The sequence below is a fragment of the Oncorhynchus mykiss genome, chromosome 5 (genome assembly GCF_057628025.1).
Source record: "Oncorhynchus mykiss isolate SJ-2025 chromosome 5, ASM5762802v1, whole genome shotgun sequence".
NCBI classification, from domain to species: Eukaryota; Metazoa; Chordata; class Actinopteri; order Salmoniformes; family Salmonidae; genus Oncorhynchus; species Oncorhynchus mykiss.
The window spans coordinates 89,248,062-89,261,278 of NC_143026.1; the positions used below are offsets into that span (position 1 = coordinate 89,248,062).

A 13,217-nucleotide genomic window follows, 5' to 3' on the forward strand; every position below is an offset into this window, starting at 1 on the left:
CAGTCTACTACAGTGAGATGCAGTCTACTACAGTGAGATGCAGCCTACAGCCTACTACAGTGAGATGCAGTCTACAGCCTACTACAGTGAGATGCAGTCTACAGTCTACTACAGTGAGATGCAGTCTACTACAGTGAGATGCAGTCTACTACAGTGAGATGCAGCCTACAGCCTACTACAGTGAGATGCAGTCTACAGCCTACTACAGTGAGATGCAGTCTACTACAGTGAGATGCAGCCATGCACAGCGGTCTTGCCAAGTAAATAGGCCTATAGGCTTCAGCAACATGTTGGATACGGCACACAGTTCCATTTACAACCATGAAAACAAATAGTGTACCAAGAATACCATAATAGAATGAATACTTTAAAAAATATATATTTTCATTTTACTCCCTTTTTCTCCCCAATTGCGATCTTGTCTCATCTCTGCAACTCCCTAACTCCTCTGGAGAGGCAAGTCATGCGTCCCCCAAAACATGACTCGCCAAACCGCACTCCTTAACACCAGACAGCTTAACCCGGAAGCCAGCAACACCATTGTGTCAGAGGAAATGCCGTACAACACAAGTCAGTGTGCACTGCGCCTGGCCCGCCACAAGGAGTCGCTAGAGCGCAATGGGACAAGGACATCCCAGCCGGCCAAACCCTCCCCTAACCTGGATGATACTGGGCCAATTGTGCACCACCTCATGGGTCTCCCGGTCGCGACACATCCTGGGATCGAACCCGGGTCTGTAGTGACGCCTCTAGCACTGCGATGCAGTTCCTTAGACCGCAGTGCCACTCGGGATGCCAGAATTAATGTATTTCTATGATGAAACATAACGATGTGTAGCTACTGCCCAGGAGCGTCATTTAGGTTCTGGCATTTGAATTATATTGAATTCTGCTTATATCACGCTATAACACAATAAACATAAAAGTTCAAATGCTATTAACCAAGAAGTGACAGGTTCAATGGCGTGAAATCTCCCTGCGCTCTGTCAGCACCATGGACAGAATCATGCACGCTAAAAGCAAGATTGTGATCAAAAACCAACCAGCTAGATTGTTTCATACTTTTTTCAGAAGAGTTGCAGCGTCCTTGACAGAGCTAGCTGGAGCTCGGCAGCATTAGCGCTGCTAGGCTTGGCGGCGGCCTCGATGGTTGGACGTTCTCCTCCTTTTGGCTTGGTTTGGATACTTTGGCAAAGCCAATTTCTGATATCCATTGTGGCAGTTTAGCTGGTTCAAAGCTAGCTAAATAGGCTAAGGCTAATAACACTAATGTATTTTACGGCCAACTAAGAAGTTAACTAACCTCTGGAGTGGTGGGGCGTGAGGCAGAGTTGATAGAAGCAGCTTCAACAGTAAACTTGACCCCCGCAGTTAGAAATCAAAATCATAATATTACAGGCGGACCTAGTTATTCACACAGCCTACCACAGATGAGAAGCGTTTCCCCCCCTGCTTTTTGTGGAAACCCAAAGGAATCATACCTACCTGCCCCAGTGGCGTTCCATAGTCCCCTACACACATCGTGTCCATTGTGCTGACACTGCGCAGTGGAGATACAGATTTTGTGCCAACCTATCACTCAAATCAATTTGAACTTTTTAGTTATTTTTATAGAGCGACATAAAACTCAAACTGAGGAGGCACAAGTTTCAACTGAGCGGGCTAAGCACCCTTTTGCCTCCCTCGTGGAGTAATTTCATTGAAATGATGTGGAAACAATATTGATCCAACCAGTGTATGCCCAGTTGAATACAGCTATACTGGCCGAGAGAGAGAGAGAGAGAGAGAGAGAGAGAGAGAGAGAGAGAGAGAGAGAGAGAGAGAGAGAGAGAGAGAGAGAGAGAGAGAGAGAGAGAGAGAGAGAGAGAGAGAGAGAGAGAGAGAGAGAGAGAGAGAGAGAGAGAGAGAGAGAGAGAGAGAGAGAGAGAGAGAGAGAGAGAGAGAGAGAGAGAGAGAGAGAGAGAGAGAGAGAGAGAGAGAGAGAGAGAGAGAGAGAGAGAGAGAGAGAGAGAGAGAGAGAGAGAGAGAGAGAGAGAGAGAGAGAGAGAGAGAGAGAGAGAGAGAGAGAGAGAGAGAGAGAGAGAGAGAGAGAGAGAGAGAGAGAGAGAGAGAGAGAGAGAGAGAGAGAGAGAGAGTTCTAAGTTCGTTATGATAACACGTTCTAAGTTCTATGTTTAATGTTCTGTTGTGCAGGTCGAATCGAGAATGCCAGATAGACCAGCATCACCGCAACCAGTGCCAATACTGCCGGCTGAAGAAATGCTTCCGTGTTGGCATGCGCAAAGAAGGTAACTATCCTATCTTACCTATTGCACAACATCTCCGCCAGTCAGACCATGCCTAAAGCAGAGGCCAATCCAAATGTTCCATATATCGTAACTGACTGCATCAAGATAGTTTGCCCCTGCCGTTATAAACAGAGCCGACATTTCACAACTCTTGTCAGGTGGCCAAAATATTTGCATATTTACACTGTAAACTACATCAAGCTCAATTTTAAAAGCCCTGACGCTATTTTAAGGTGTTAATGGGTGAGGAAAACTGTCTCACAGCCTCATATAAATGCAAACATGTTTTATACTTATTTCATGTGGCATAGTATTTGTAAACCAGTTTAGCTCTATCCTCTAACCAACACACTCTTGACCCCTAGTCTCCAAGTACCACTACGTGGTACGTATCATTCAGGGCTAGGTGCCAGAGGCATTTCCCAGGCAGTGTGAAGGTTGAATAACCCAGCCTGTATTCTGCTTTGAGCTGACACCAGCCCAGAGCTATATTCAGCAGGGATATTCATTCAGGGGTCAGAGTCACCCAACGACAGCACTGACGAAGCCAGGCCACAGTGTTTCCACATTACCTGGAAATGCTTGGATCACCTTCGCCGGTTGGTGGGTCCAACTTGAGGTGTCATTAAAAAAAAAGACTTCCCCACCCCCACCCCTCCCCAACGTAAAAAATATTTTGATATGACCCTCCCCTTGTACTGAAAAAAAAATTGGACACCCTCCCTCACAATAGTGTTTACGGCCACAAATACACTACATGACCAAAAGTATGTGGACACCTGCTCGTTGAACGTCTTATTCCAAAATCATGGGCATTAATATTGAGTTGGTCCCCATTTGCTGCTGTAACAGCCTCCACTCTTCTGGGAAGGCTTTCCACTAGATGTTGGAACATTGCTGTGGGGACTTGCATTCAGCCACAAGAGCATTAGTGAGGTCGGGCCCAGATGTTGGGCGATTAGGCCTGGCTCTTGTGTTTATAAATGTGGATATCAACTTCGACACTTCAGCATCCTGGCTACGGGCCAGGAGGTTGAGGGTCCGCCGACCACCACAAGCTAACTCTCCTTGTATGTTTCATTAGACACTACCTGTATCTTTATTTAACTAGGCAAGTCAGTTAAGAACAGATTCTTATTTTCAATGACGGCCTAGGAACAGTGGGTTAACTGCCTTGTTCAGAACGACAGATTTTTACCTCAATCTTGCAACCTTTCGGTTACTGTTCCAACACTCTAAACACTAGGCTACCTGCCACCCCACTACGATCAGAGTTGCAGACAATAATCAGCTGGGTCAGCGTTTCCCAAACTGGGTCCTGGGGACCCCAAGTGGTCCACATGTTGGTTTTTGCCCTAAAACTACACAGCTGATTTAAATGATCAAAGCTTGATGATTAGTTTATTATTTGAATCAGCTGTGTAGTGTTAGGGCAGAAGAAAACTAAACGTGCACGAGGGGGCCCCAGGACCCAGTTTGGGAAACCCTTGGGCTAGGCATCTACAGCTCTGTCAGCATATCTTTCGTCTTGCAAGAAAACCCTGAGGTGGAAATCCGATTTTCAAAATGTTGATGCTATATTTATATAAAATATATGCAACAAATTTTCCACCAATGCACCACAACCAATAAGCAAAGCATACCGACTTGGGGGAGCTTCAACTTCATAGTTTGCGTTTTCAACACCACAATCTGCACAGTTTGGATGCTGGAATTTTATTTTGGACGATTCCTACAGGATAATTTTTAAATAGCCTAATCAGATTAAAACATTGAGACTGGTTGTGTTTATGCCACACCTCAAAGGTAATACATTTTGAAAGTGAAATGACAAATATTTTGGCTATATTGGAGGCAGAGAGAGCATGACTTTCCTGGGAACATTATGACAGCGCATCTCATTATGTCTCTCTAGACCTTATAAACTGTCCAGAGAAGACCCAGAGCTGATCCAAATTAAATTAATGGAATGAAATATTCAAATGACAGGGCTTTCGCTCCATTATTCAAATTACATTTTCAATGCAGTTTACAGCCTAGAGAGGAATGTTGTTCTCACTTGAAAACCATCATGCAGTTATTTGTTGCAAGGCTAGTCTAGGTAGGATATGTGAATTGTCCCTGAACATGATCATTAGGGAAGCGTTTTAAGCTGAGTGTCTCATGTCTTCACTGTTCTTTCATGCGCAATACCGCACCTGGCCTCTCCGCTTACATAAAACATTGGTGCAGCTTTGGATGATTTTATGTGTGGTTTGATGCTAGTTAGCATATTATAGATCTGGGCAAACAATCCACCTGTCACTATTGTCACTATGAATGGTGGATAGAGGACAGGTTAGACTGTTAGACTAGACTATACTTAACTGTGATATAGTAAATGTTTTGGAAGCACCAAAACACCTTAATATAGGGGAGACTCATGCAATCAGATGAGAAAATGTGTCTAGGGTGGAAGAGATGTTATAGTGAAACCTGTAATGATTTAGTGAAACCTGTAATGATTTAGTAAAACCTGCAGAAGGGTCAATGTAAACCAGGGAAAAAAACACCATGCTCCTCTGTGCACAATAAAAAAAACACACTACCCTTCCCAATTCAAAATAAAAATTTAACAACCCTCCCCAACTCAAAAGAAAAAGTTTAACATCCCTTCCCAAATCAAAAAAAAAGTTTAAAAAGTCCTCTATTTTACATCAGCCTCTATAACCTCTACAAAGCCCTTTCTCTCCCCCTCTTCCCCTCTCCTCCCTCTCTCTCTTCCCTCCAGCAGTCCAGCGTGGGCGTATCCCTCCATCCCACTCAGGCATCAGTCCCACTTCTTTGGTCGGCGGAGGTGGTGGTACTGGGGCTGGGCCAGTAGGGGGCGAATTCTTCAACGGCCATCCTGTGTCTGAGCTCATCTCCCAGCTGCTCCGTGCTGAACCGTACCCCAGCAGCCGCTATGGTCCCCAGTACGGCCAGCAGCAGCAGATGCAAGGTGCTGGAGGAGGCTCCGTCATGGGCATCGACAACATCTGTGAGCTGGCGGCACGCCTCCTCTTCAGCACCATCGAGTGGGCCAGGAACATCCCTTACTTCCCTGAGCTGCCCGTCACTGAGCAGGTGGCTCTGCTGAGACTGAGCTGGAGCGAGCTGTTCATCCTGAACGCAGCCCAGTCCGCCCTGCCGCTGCACATGGCCCCACTGCTGGCCGCCGCCGGCTTCCACTCCTCGCCCATGTCAGCAGAGAGGGTGGTGTCCTTCATGGACCAGGTGAGGGTATTCCAGGACCAGGTGGACAAGCTGACCCGACTTCAGGTGGACTCGGCAGAGTACAGCTGCCTCAAGGCCATCGCCCTCTTGTCTCCAGGTCAGTGTATTGGTTGGTCGTCTCTCTAAGGCCACCGCCCTCTTGTCTCCAGGTCAGTGTATTGGTTGGTCGTCTCTCTAAGGCCACCGCCCTCTTGTCTCCAGGTCAGTGTACTGGTTGGTCGTCTCTCTAAGGCCACCGCCCTCTTGTCTCCAGGTCAGTGTACTGGTTGGTCGTCTCTCTAAGGCCCAAACCAAGACCCCTATACAGACACTGGGAGATGAATTCACCTTTTAGCAGGACAATAAGGCCACATCTACACTGAGTTGCTTACCAAGAAGACAGTGAAGAAGACAGTGAAGTTGAGTTTTGACTTTAATCTGCTTGAAAATCTATGGCAAGACCCAAGACCTGGAAATGGTTGTCTAGCAATGATCAAAAACCAATTTGACAGAGCTTGAAGAATATTGAAAAGAATAATGAGCAAATGTTGCCCAATCCAGGTGGGGAAAGCTCTTAGAGACTTACCCAGAAAGACACAGCTCTTAGAGACTTACCCAGAAACCCTCACAGCTCTTAGAGACTTACCCAGAAACCCTCACAGCTCTTAGAGACTTACCCATAATGACTCACAGCTCTTAGAGACTTACCCAGAAACCCTCACAGCTCTTAGAGACTTACCCAGAAACTCTCACAGCTCTTAAAGACTTACCCAGAAACCCTCACAGCTGTAATCTCTTCCGAAGGTGATTCTAACATGTATTGACGCAGGGGGTTGAATACTTATCTCATCAATATATATTAGTATTTTATTTGTCATGATTTTTTTGTGTGTAGATCGTTGACAAGAAATGACAATTAAATCAATTTTAATCCCACTTTGTAACAACTGTAACGGGATTCGTCCTCCTCTGACGGGAAGAGATCGGAACAATACGCAGCATGGTAAGTGTTCATGATATTTAATAGAACAGAACACTTAAATACAAAAACAACAAGAGAACGAAACAGTTCTGCTACCTAAGTATGGTTCTCAATCAGAGACAACGATTGACAGCTGCCTCTGATTGGGAACCATACCAGGCCAAACACAGAAATACAAAACATAGAACAAAAACATAGAATGCCCACCCCAACTCACACCTGACCAAGCTAAAATAGAGACATAAAAAAGGAACTAAGGTCAGGACGTGACAGTACCCCCCCCCCCCCCCCCCCCCCCCCCCCCCCCCCGCCAAAGGTGCGGACTCCGGCCGCAAAACCTAAACTCATAGGGGAGGGTCTGGGTGGGCATCTGTCTGCGGTGGCGGCTCTGGCGTGGGACGTGGACCCCACTCCACCTTAGTCTTTGCCCACTTATGTGGCGCCTCTGGAGTGGCGACCCTCGCCGCCGACCTCGGACTGGGGACCCTTACAGTGGGCCCCGAATAGACGGGAGACTCTGGCAGTGCCGGACAGGCGGGAGACTCTGGCAGCGCCGGACAGGCAGGAGACTCTGGCAGTGCCGGAGTGATGGGCGGCTCTGGCAGCTCCTGACTGACGGGCGACTCTGGCAGCTCCTGACTGACGGGCGACTCTGGCAGCTCCTGACTGACGGGCGACTCTGGCAGCTCCTGACTGACGGGCGACTCTGGCAGCTCCTGACTGACGGGCGACTCTGGCCGCTCCGGACAGGAGAGAGACTCTGGCAGCTCCAGACAGGAAGGAGACTCTGGCAGCGCCGGACAGGAGGGAGACTCTGGCAGCGCCGGACAGGAGGGAGACTCTGGAAGCGCCGGACAGGCTGGAGAACCTGGAGGGAGGAGACGGAGAGACTGCCTGGTGCGTGGGGCTGCCACCGGAGGCCTGGTGCGTGGAGGAGGCACCGGATGGACCGGACTGTGGAGGCGCACTGGAGGTCTCGAGCACCGAGCCTGCACAACCTGTCCTGGCTGGATACTCCCCGTAGCCCGGCCAGCTGTGCTGGTGAACCAGGGACACCGTGCGTAGGGCTTGTGCCATATACCCCAGGCTGAGGAGACGCACTGGAGACCAGATGCGCTGAGCCTGCTTCATAGCACCTGGCTCGAAGTCCACTCTAGCCCGGCCGATACGAGGAGCTGCGATGTAGCGCACCGGGCTATGCCTGCGCACTGGGGACACCGTGCGCCTCACGGCATAACACGGTGCCTGTCCAGTCCACCTCTCTCCACGGTAAGCACGGGGAGTTGGCTCAGGTCTCCTACCTGACTTAGCCACACTCCCCGTGTGCCTCCCCCCAATAATTTTTTGGGGCTGCCTCTCGTCCCTGTTTCGCTGCCGTGCTAGCTCCTCATAATGCTGCCGCTCGGCTTTGGCTGCCTCCAGCTCTTCCCGGGGGTGGCGATATTCCCCAGCCTGTGCCCAGGGTCCCCTACCGTCCAAAATCTCCTCCCATGTCCAGGAGTCCAGAACCCTCTGCTCCTGGTTACCACGCTGCTTGGTCCGGTTGTGGTGGGTGATTCTGTAACGGGATTCGTCCTCCTCTGACGAGGAGTATGAGAGATCGGACCAATACGCAGCATGGTAAGTGTTCATGATATTTAATAGAACAGAACACTTAAATACAAAAACAACAAGAGAACGAAAAATGAAACCACCGAAACAGCTCCGTCAGGTGCAAAACACACTAAACAAAAAATAACTACCCACAAACACCAGGGAACAGGCTACCTAAGTATGGTTCCCAATCAGAGACAACGATTAACAGCTGCCTCTGATTGGGAACCATACCAGGCCACACACAGAAATACAAAACATAGAACAAAAATATAGAATGCCCACCTGGACTCACGCCCTGACCAAACTAAAATAGAGACATAAAAAGGAACTAAGGTCAGGACGTGACAACAAAAAAAAAAATGTGTGAATACTTTCTGTCACTGTAACTCTTCCCTGCTCTCAGATTAGAAAGAGAGAATATGGGAGGAAGTGGGATACAAGCCCAGGCTCATAACTTTGGAATGAGTGTTCATTTTTACTCCCACTAGTATTTCAGTCGAGACAAAAGGAGTCATGCAGATTCTAAAGTCAGTCTGTAGGTCAGCATTTCTCATATGAACAGCATTATATCTCTGTCCAAATGAGAAATATGGACCTACAACTCTACAATAGTACATCTGCTCTTTCAGTCAGCATGTCTCATTGATCTCAGGCTGTGTGAGACATTATTTTCTCCTCCACTGTAGCTTTTGCCTGTGTTCTCCATTGTAGCACTAACCATTTCTGAACTTCTGATTGACTTTAAATCCATGCTTACGTCTGTCTGTGTGTCCTCTGTTGTCCTCTTCAGATGCGTGTGGTCTGACAGACCCCATCCACGTAGAGTCTCTGCAGGAGAAGGCCCAGGTGGCTCTGATGGAGTACGAGAGGATGCAGTACCCGGGTCAACCCCAGCGCTTCGGCCGTCTGCTCCTCCGCCTGCCTGCCCTCAGGGCCGTGCCCGCCAACCTCATCTCCCAGCTGTTCTTTATGCGCCTGGTGGGCAAGACGCCCATCGAGACCCTCATCAGGGACATGCAACTCTCTGGGAGCTCCATTAGCTGGCCTTACGTCCCTGGGCAGTGAGGACAGGAGCCTGGGACCCACAGGACCCTGGAGGAACCTGGAAACTGGAACCCAGAATAGGATGGAGAGGGATTAGCCACTGATGTCATTAATGTCTAAATTCTTGAGGATTTAGTAGGGGAGGACTATATTGCTACTCACTCACACAGAGTCAAACACTGAGCTTCCAGTGAATGGAGCTGGAATCAAACCATTGGTAGTTTAGCTGTCCGTGTATTCCAAGGAAATTATTAATTTGTCTTGGAGTATATTTCCTGATCTGTATCATGACCTCTCTGAATGACCTGTCTGAAACACAGAACAGGGTTCTAGAACACAGAACAGGACTCTGGAACACAGAACAGGGCTCTGAAACACAGAACAGGGCTCTGGAACACAGAACAGGGCTCTGAAACACAGAACATGGCTCTGAAACACAGAACAGGGCTCTGGAACACAGAACAGGACTCTGGAACACAGAACAGGGCTCTGAAACACAGAAAAGGGCTCTGGAACACAGAACAGGGCTCTGAAACACAGAACCGGGCTCTGAAACACAGAACATGGCTCTGGAACACAGAACAGGGTTCTAGAATACAGAACAGGGCTCTGAAACACAGAACAGGGCTCTGGAACACAGAACAGGACTCTGGAACACAGAACAGGACTCTGGAACACAGAACAGGGCTCTGGAACACAGAACAGGGCTCTGAAACACAGAACAGGGCTCCGGAACACAGAACAGGGCTCCAAAACACAGAACAGGGCTCTGAAACAGAGAACAGGTCTCTGGAACACAGAACAGGGCTCTGAAACACATAACAGGACTCTGGAACACAGAACAGGGTTCTAGAATACAGAACAGGGCTCTGAAACACAGAACAGGGCTCTGGAACACAGAACAGGGTTCTAGAATACAGAACAGGGCTCTGAAACACAGAACAGGGCTCTGAAACACAGAACATGGCTCTGGAACACAGAACAGGCCTCTGAAACACAGAACAGGGCTCTGAAACACAGAACAGTGCTCTGAAACACAGAACAGGGCTCTGGAATACAGAACAGGGTTTGAGAATACAGAACAGGGCTCTGAAACACAGAACATGACTCTGGAATACAGAACAGGGCTCTGAAACACAGAACATGGCTCTGGAACACAGAACAGGCCTCTGAAACACAGAACAGGGCTCTGAAACACAGAACAGGGCTCTGAAACACAGACTGTAACTAAAGACCCAGTGCCACTACTACCTCCAACCCCATGGCGCCCCACGCGACTCTGACCCCAGGCTCTGTGTGGCTCTCTGGCTGCTGTGTTAGGCCCCTGGGTCTCATGTGGGACCCTATTCCCCTTAGCTACAGTGTATAGGGCTCTGGTACTCAAACGTAGTGCACTGTGAAGGGAATAGGGTGCCATTTGAGATTCAGAAACAGGGATTATGAAGCCACAGCCACAGCCACATACTGCCATTGTATTGTGTTTTGTCCTGAGCTCTCTATTCATGTAAATCGTTGAGTTTGATTTACACTCATGTTGAGCTTATAGTGTAAAATGTAATGTGTACATTATGCATATGTGGTCATGTTAAATCTCTGAATGTTATGCAAATAGCGGGCTCTCTCCATAGTATAAGCAATAGCATACATGCTACAGTACATGCTATGGTGCCATACACTTGCACAAGCTAGCAGAGGTGAATGTATATGATAGATAACCCCTCACACGCATCCTGAGTCACAACGAGTCACCCCTGTCTTATATGTTGTTACCTCAAGTTGTATACCAATGACAGAGATTGTATAGTGGATTACCTGATAATAGAACCCTTGCATTCTTAAACGGAACTAAGAACCCTCCATGATGTGATCGATGACAAACACAAAGGGATCAAAGCCTCGTACACACCAGCATTATGTCATTAGCCTGAAAGTAAACTAACTGTAGGGTTGACCCTTGTCACAAGGCCTATCGGAAGGCTAGGTGGAGCCATGACCGTACTGCTTAGACCTGAAGGGTAGGGGGCTAGGGGAAGCGGTTGCTTTCAGATCAGACATTTCATGTGATCGTCATACAATGTAACTAAAGGTACAGACCCCTTTAAGTACTAAAGGGTATGCTGTGTATTAACAGTTAAACTATGGTACAGTGCACAAGGCTATGTGCATACTCTTAGTGATATTGGCCTGGACTGCAATTTCATGTGACCATGCTTCTTTTTTTTTTTTTGCCAAATGACTTACTCAGAGTGGACAAATGAATACTGAAATCAAGAATCTGTTTTACTCTGATGGGATTTTGACTAACGACTTCATTGTGTAGTTCTACATAAGAATCATGTTTTTATTGCGATGTCAAACCAAAATGTAAAGAAAATTGCTACTGCTGACCATGGCTATTTTTGCATTATTAGAAATAAAGTATAAGTACTCTTACTGTGGTTGATTTGAGAATACTTTCGGTTAGCGACTGATAGACAGACTATCCACAAAGCAGGACAACGGGCATCATTAAAAAGGCATTAGAGTATAGACATGGCTGTGTTAATAGTGGCATAAACTGCTTTAACACAAGGGGTTGGAACAGGTTCAGGGAACAGAATCAGAACATGGAATGGAAGTGTTTTCTTGAACAGAACTGTTATTTTAAAAGCATGGGAACCGGTTAACTTTTTACTGCAGTGGGCTAAATGAGGGTTACGCAGAGTGTTTCTGGGTAGTCTTAAACAAATGTACCTGGAAACAAAAGTATACACCTCACACACATGGTTAGGGCCTTAATAAAAATAAGACGCCTGTACCATGTCAGATACAGAGTTGAAATGTTTTACATTTTGAGTTTGCATCCCAATATTGCACTTTACATACATCACAGAAAACTGAAATATAACAAAACCGTTTGACATAGAAACACCGGATTTTAGGCTGTTTAAAAAAAAAAAAAGGTGTATTAATTATGAAGTTATTACATTTCACCCATTAGGCCACCAGGAAAAGGCTATTAATGTTATTTTATGTTCCGGTCATTTTTTTCCAGACCCACAAAAACGCCAATGCAAAGCCCTCACTATGCCTGCCAGCTGGACATCCTTGCCAGTGTGTGTGCATGAAATGTAGGCTACCTGCCCCTCCGAAGTGTTTCTGTAGCCCCTCCCCTCCAAAGCATAGTCTACTGTAGCCCCTCCCTTCCAAAGTATTTCTGTAGCCCCTCCCATCCGAAGCATAGCTGTAGCCCCTCCCTTCCGAAGCATAGCTGTAGCCCCTCCCCTCCGAAGCATAGTCTACTGTAGCCCCCAGGTAGCCCCCAGGTTACAAATGTGATTCAGAAATTAGGAAGAGAGTTTTTATTTGAGAAGAATGGTTTGACTTGTTCAATGCTAGTTAAGGATACTATAGTTATTACGCTTCACATAGGATTTATGAACTACAAAAAGGTAAGACTTGTTTTATTTTAATTCTGGTGCCGCTATGCACACACAAGCTTGTTAGATAGCTATCTCTGGTCCAACGTTAAACTCTCTGAAGTTCAAAGACATTCAAAGTTTCTTCATAGAAGCCGCTCCTCCGTAGGTATAATTGTGTGGGCCTAGAGTGCCTTCAGAAAGTATTCACACCCCTTGACTTTTTCCACATTTTGTTTTACAGACTGAATTTCAAATCTATTACATGTAGATGTTATGTCACTTAACTACACACATTACCCCATAATGTCAAAGTGAAAAAGAAAAAAAATATATATATATACAGTACCAGTCAAAAGTTTTGACATACCTACTCATTCAAGGGTTTTTCTTATTTTTTAAAATATTTTCTACATTGTAGAATACCTCATGAAGCTGGTTGAGAGGACGCCATGAGTGTGTAAAGCTGTCAACAAGACAAAGGGTGGCTACTAAAATATATTTAGATTTGTGTAACACTTTTTTGGTTACTACATGATTCCATATGTGTTATTTCGTAGTTTTGATGTCTTCGCTGTTATTCTACAATGTAAAAAATAGTAAAGGTGTGTCCTAACCTTTGACTGGTACTGTACACACATACATATATATATATATATATTCATTCTTTCCCAC

At 46.6% G+C, this 13,217-nt stretch overlaps 1 protein-coding gene across 2 annotated transcripts in view; it reads left to right on the forward strand.

Annotated features, from left to right (window-relative positions):
- Positions 1–11,577, forward strand: part of nr2f6b (nuclear receptor subfamily 2, group F, member 6b) — a 33,972-nt gene extending 22,395 nt beyond the window's left edge. Inside the window, exons 2-4 of one of the 2 annotated variants that reach the window (XM_021604716.3) lie at positions 2,194–2,288; positions 5,059–5,640; positions 8,891–11,577. In XM_021604716.3, coding sequence (XP_021460391.3) covers positions 2,194–2,288; positions 5,059–5,640; positions 8,891–9,165 — 952 coding nt within the window. In that variant the 3' untranslated portion in view covers positions 9,166–11,577. The remainder of the gene's footprint in view (positions 1–2,193; positions 2,289–5,058; positions 5,641–8,890) is intronic. The other variant, XM_021604718.3, reaches the window with a different exon arrangement.
- The last annotated feature ends 1,640 nt before the right edge of the window (positions 11,578–13,217 follow it).